Consider the following 6000-nt stretch of genomic DNA (forward strand, 5'->3'; position numbering starts at 1 on the left):
CTTTTTATGTTATGTGGGGATGAGGCACTGACCTGTGGGCCTCCAGGGCTCTCTGGGGATCCTTCCTTTGCTATCTACCCAAGGCAAGCTGATTTAACTCCTTTCATTAACACAACAGTATATAAACTTGGAGGGGCACAAAAACGTTCAGACCATCGTGTAATCCCTCTGTCCATTTATTTCTAAAATATTTATTGACTACCTTCTCATACCAGAATACTTATTCTTCACAGTACCCCATGAATTAGGTATTGCTGTGCCTATTTTAAAGATTAGGAATTTAGCAATCAGAAAAATTAATTTTACTTCAGTTTCATATATCCAAAATGAAGATAACAGTTTCTGCCTCCTATGGCTGTAAACGATTAAGTAGTTGATAGACTAAAACAGTGAGTGCCTCAGTAGTAAACACTCAGATGTTTGCAGGTGTGTTTGTTTTGTTTGGTTTTCACCATTTTTATTTCTCACTGTCGTGTTGGATTACGAACACCTTGAAGATGGGAGCCATGCATGCAGTAAATACTTGTTGAGTAAATGACTCATTTTTTCCTTGAAAAAAAAAAAAAAAACAAGGACTACAGTTTGCATCACCACCACTGAAATGTTGCATTTCTGAACTAGATCTGCCATTGAGTGTCCCCATGCTGCCCACTCTCCCCGACCCTCTGGTGGGGTGGGCAGCAGTGTGCAGTGTGATTTGCAGTGTGCAGTAGCGGGAGCTACTGATCTACCTTCTGACAGGAATAATTAACTTTCTAGCAAACCTCTGGTATCCTCCCGTGCTGACCCATCCTGGGGTCTGTGCCTGCATTTGCCTGAGGCGGCACTCATTGCCACTCATGCCTGTTAGCTCTAACCTGAAGTTTACTTCTCTGTCTGAGATTAGCAGTCTTCAGTTTGATACTTACTCTCATGCCTTGGTCTTACTCTTACATGGAACTTACTTTTTATTCCTCTAGATCAGGCCTCAGTTTATGGTTGTTCAGTAATAGTGGTAATAGTCATTTATTGGGTATTTATATGTGCAAGTGAAGAGCTTTACAAATGCTAGACTTTTATCCCTCATGGTTTCCTTCTATTATGTCAGAGATATTTTTAAACCTAGAAAAGGTAAAGTAAATGAGACATCATTCCTCACTGATCAGTGTAAGCTCATTCCATTCAATCTCATGTTTTTCTCTCAAGCAAAATCAGAAATTATTATTTTGAAAACTAGCTGTAGAAAACTAATGCGCAGTTCTAATTCCTCCATCTACCCTTAAATAGGCACTCTGCTGTCAAGTATAAGCCTGGTGTGTTTTTCTGTTATTACCAAGTAAGGCTCCTTGTTTCTAAAGAAACTAAAAATCTTTTTTAAATGATAGGAAACCCATGATGTGAAACACATTAATATAACACATTTCTTTTTTAAAATGCTGTTTTTAGTACATTTTATAGACCTACTTTGATTATTAACAAATTTATATCTTTCCCAAAGTGTTTCTTCCACATTGTATTTTATAATATTGTTCATATTTTTTAACAATGTTCAAAATATTATGTTCAAATATTCAAATAAATGTTCAAAATTTATGCTCAAATATTGTTTATATTTGTGTAATTTTTAAAAGTACACAGATAATTGGCCTTCCCATTTTACCAGTGTGTGCTTTTTCATCAGTAAAGATAAAAGGGAAACATGGCTTCTTTAAACTTAAATTTGTTTTTACTTACAGAAAAACATTCTACACAAAAATCTCCCTGTTTTCTATTCAGAAAAATAATGTTCTGCCAGACTAAATTAAGGTTTTTTTGTGACTTTTTTTGTTCATTGCTCTTTCTTTTAATATGATATATCTGATGCATTTATTGATAGAAAAAGATCTGTAGTTCATAATGATTCTCCCTAGGCAGGATAATAGTGAGTAAGAGACTCCATCACTTCTTCCATATGTCTGTTATATTGAATTTTTTTATAGTGAATATTTTTACTTTTGTGATCAGAAGAAAAATTTCTAAATTTTATATTTGTATAATCACTGTCATGTTATTTCTTTGAATAACCTATCAGTGATTTATATTTATATGAGGTTCATATGTGTGTATTCTTAAAACATTATTTTTCTTTGCCTCCTTCAAATTTATACAGGTCCCAAAGGCAAGCAGTTAGAAGGAACCGAATGTCCACTCCATGTCGTTCACCCACCCACTGGGGAAGAGTTTGCTCTGGGATGTGGAGTGTGCAGAAATGCCCACACTTTTTAGAAAACTCAGATCCTTTGTCTACAGAGAGAAAAGTTGTCTTCATCCCCCATGAGGATGCGGTGAGGTTAAAACTCTGCTCAGGATAAGGACGGGACCATTTTTACATCCATGAAAATGAACCATTCACAGTGCAAGAAGGATGCCAAATACTTTGTACATAATTCTTGCTATGAAAAGTTTCTCCATTATTTTCGTTTATCTTCTTTTGAACAGATGACATCAACCTTGTGAGGTGTTTGCATGTGGCCATTACCGTCATTGGCCTGTGAAGCATTGGACATTTATAGATAATTGATATAAAAGAATCGCCATGTCAGTGGACTAAGAATGATGCTGGCTTTCAAGCAAAAAAAGAAAAATAATCATTGTTTATTGTATACTGCCTTTTTGTAATCCTGTACAATTGCATCACAGGTGGGGATAAAAAAGAGGAATATTCTGGATTATTTCCTAGACTGTTATTTAAAAAAAAATTGTGTTAGGACAGCATACAAATGTAATAAGTATCACACTGTATATAAAGATATCAATGTTTGTCCTGTATAAGAATTACTAAATTACAAATGCAGTTTCATTTAAACTTCTAGGTTAAGTTTGAGCCTGAAATTTTAATGAAGTGCAATACTGAGTGTGCCTCATTATCTTGCAGCTGTAAACATATTGGAATGTACATGTCAATAAACCCACTGTACATTTTTATACAGTGATAAAGTCTACCGCTGTGGGAGGTGTTGTTTGAGAAACAAAATTTAATACCTTTATGGTCTAAAAGTCCAGTTTTCCTCAGAAATGTACTAACATAATTATAATTTTCATAACTGTTAGGGAAAATAAGAATAGTAATGAGGTTTAGTGTTGGAATCTTAAACCCTGGGCAGAAATCATGAATATATATACATTCGTAGGTAGACGTATTCATACCGAGACAGAAGAAAACATTTAGGAAATTCTATCTTAACTAGCAGAATTGTGAGCTTTTATCTATCTGTTTATGAGACAGGATCTCACACTGTCACCCAGGCTGGAGTACAGTGGCATGATCTCACCTCACTGCAGCCTCCACCTGAGCTCAAGTGATATCCAGCCTCAGCCCCCTGAGTAGCTGGGACTGTAGGCGTGTGCCAGCACCATGCCCAGTTAATTTTGTAATTTTTGTAGAGATGGGGTTTTGCCGTGTTGCCCAGTCTGGTCTCAAACTCCTAGGCTCAAACCATCTGCCTACTTCATCCTCCCAGAGTGCTAGGATCACAGGTGTGAGCCACTGCACCCCAACCCTTTTTGAACTTTATGTAAAGTAATAAAATCACTAATTTTTTATTCATTTTCTATAGACAATAGTGTGTTTAGGTACATCTTTTTGACACTTGAGTCACAAAATTGCCAAATTGATTGTTGACTCATCATACCTCAGATTAGCAAAAGCTTTTTTTTGTTTTTTTTTTGAGACAGTCTCACTCTGTCACCCATGCTGGAGTACAGTAGCATGATCTTGGCTAATTGCAACCTCCAACTCCCAGGTTCAAGCGATTCTCCTGCCTCTCAGCTTCCTGAGTAGCTGGGACTATAGGCATGCACCAACACACCCAGCTAATTTTTGTATTTTTAGCAGAGATTGGGTATTACCATGTTGACCAGGCTGGTCTTGAACTCCTGACCTTAGGTGATCCTCCTGCCTCGGCTTCCCAAAGTGCTGGGATTACAGGTGTGAGCCACTGTGCCTGGCCAAGACTAGCAAAAGTTTTGTTTGCATTTTGTTCTAAATTCCAGCTGTTGGAAATAGAGAACTTAATTTGTCAATACAGAAATTACTGATAAATGTAATGACATTTGTGTTAAGCATTGATGAGAAATTTAAGACAATCTTTGCCTTGAAGGAACTTAAAATATAAAACAAAGATCAGTTCTGAGCACGGGTACCTATTTTACAGAATGTTCTAATAAGTTTCATAAAAAATATCCAAGCCAAATTCTTCAGGATTTAGAAAAATCATTATTGTTTTTTCTTTTGTTGTTCTTGGAAGGGAGTGTAGCTAAGAGGCTGTTTAAGCTGCATTCTGAAGAATAAGTAGCATTTCAAGGAGCAGAGATGTGGAGAAAGGCATGAGAAATATGTAAGTAGCAAGATCTAGAATATGATCAAAGAACAGTAAGTATGAGTGTTCAGGCTTGGAATTGACTGAAAATGTTTCCAGAAAACGCAAAGTAGATAGAGAGAGACTAAAGCCGTTCTTAGATGTACTCTCAGAAAAGCTGGAGGGGAGAATGCAGTGAGGCCACTGTCAGTATATTTGACTTAAAATCACAGGCCACAGAATGAAACTAACCTTGAGAATGTCACACAGATAAGAGACTTTATGAGCACTTAAGAACTATAAAGAATACCATTTTGTGTCCATTAGCTTTGCTGGCAAACTGATCACTCCGTTTGTAAACTGTAGAGGAAAAGAAAGAAACTATTGAGATGGCTTGGCTAAAAAAGCCATCTCAAGTTATGAAAGGGATAAAAGCAACAAAGCCCTATAGTATATTCTCACAGTGACTTTACGTTATCTTCATTTACGAGGAAGCCACTTGTAATCAGGATCTCTAGTACCTAAAAACCAGAGAACATAAACATCTAATGAATAAATTATGACAAAGCACAGGAAGGGGAGGCTTTGGCATGGCATTTTTAGCTCAGTCATCCTACACTCAAGGACCATCCTTCAAACACTGCATGTAACATGCAAGACGGGAAACAGAATCACAATAGTAGGTGTCAGTTAATCTTTCTGGAAGGAAATTGTTTTTCTGTTATATTTTCAAGCCTAGGAAAAGCCATTTTTCTTAGTATTATGGCTAGATTGTTTAGGCCTAAAATCTCCCTATTCTATCAATAAGCTTACTTGTTTTTGTTTTTTGGTAGGGGGGTGGAGTTTGTCATTGTTTTTGAGACAGGGTCTCACTCTGTCGCCCCAGCTGGAATGCAGTGGCACTATCTCAGCTCACAATAACCTCTGCCTCCTGGGCTCAAGCAGTCCTCCTGCCTCAGCCCCCATGTAGCTGGGAATACAAGCATGAGCCACTATGCCTGGCTAATTTTTGTTACTGAGACAGGGTTTCACCATGTTGGCCAGGCTGGTCTCAAACTCCTGAGCTGAAGCAATCCACCTGCCACGGTCTCCCAAAGTGCTCGGATTACAGGTGTGAGCCACTGCACCCAGCCTCAATAAGCTTATTGATAAAATATATCTCCCTGCCCCCTGTGTCAGCATATTCTACCTATCTATCATCACGTGTTTCTGCCATTGGCTGTATGACAGAACACTGCAGCTCGTTTTCCTGGAAACTAGCAACAGTGCATAAAGTGCTGGGCAGGAAACCAGAAGCTTTGAAGTCAAGCCTTGGCTCTGCCTCATTTTTGCCTGGGTGGCCTTGAGTCAGCCACATACCTTTTAAAATCTCAATTTATTACAAATTATGCCAAATCTAAATCAAATGAAATAAAGCACAAAAGTGCTTCATTCCGCAATAAGCTATTCAAGAGAGAGCAAAGGAGAGGACATTTACTCAACACCTCCTAAAGGGCTGGCACTGAATTTAGGCATTTTATTTAATCCACCCAGCAACTCTGGGAGTAAAGCATTATTAATCCCATTTTGGCTGTTTAAAGAAATAAATTATTTGCACTAGATTCCAGCTGTAGTTGAGCTTTAGAAAAAAAAAAAATCTTGAGATGTGAATTCACAGCTTTCTGGCTTTAAAGCCCAAGCTCTA

General features: G+C 37.6%; 1 protein-coding gene across 50 annotated transcripts in view; it reads left to right on the top strand.

Annotated features, from left to right (window-relative positions):
- MYCBP2 (MYC binding protein 2) overlaps nucleotides 1–2960 on the top strand; it is a 286856-nt gene extending 283896 nt beyond the window's left edge. For all 50 annotated transcript variants that reach the window (XM_054252281.2, XM_054252282.2, XM_054252292.2 and 47 more), the window contains one exon: nucleotides 2129–2960. In XM_054252281.2, coding sequence (XP_054108256.1) covers nucleotides 2129–2244 — 116 coding nt within the window. In that variant the 3' untranslated portion in view covers nucleotides 2245–2960. The remainder of the gene's footprint in view (nucleotides 1–2128) is intronic.
- Nucleotides 2961–6000: the final 3040 nt, after the last annotated feature.

The sequence above is a fragment of the Callithrix jacchus genome, chromosome 1, assembly GCF_049354715.1.
Source record: "Callithrix jacchus isolate 240 chromosome 1, calJac240_pri, whole genome shotgun sequence".
In the NCBI taxonomy this organism is placed as follows: domain Eukaryota; kingdom Metazoa; phylum Chordata; class Mammalia; order Primates; family Cebidae; genus Callithrix; species Callithrix jacchus.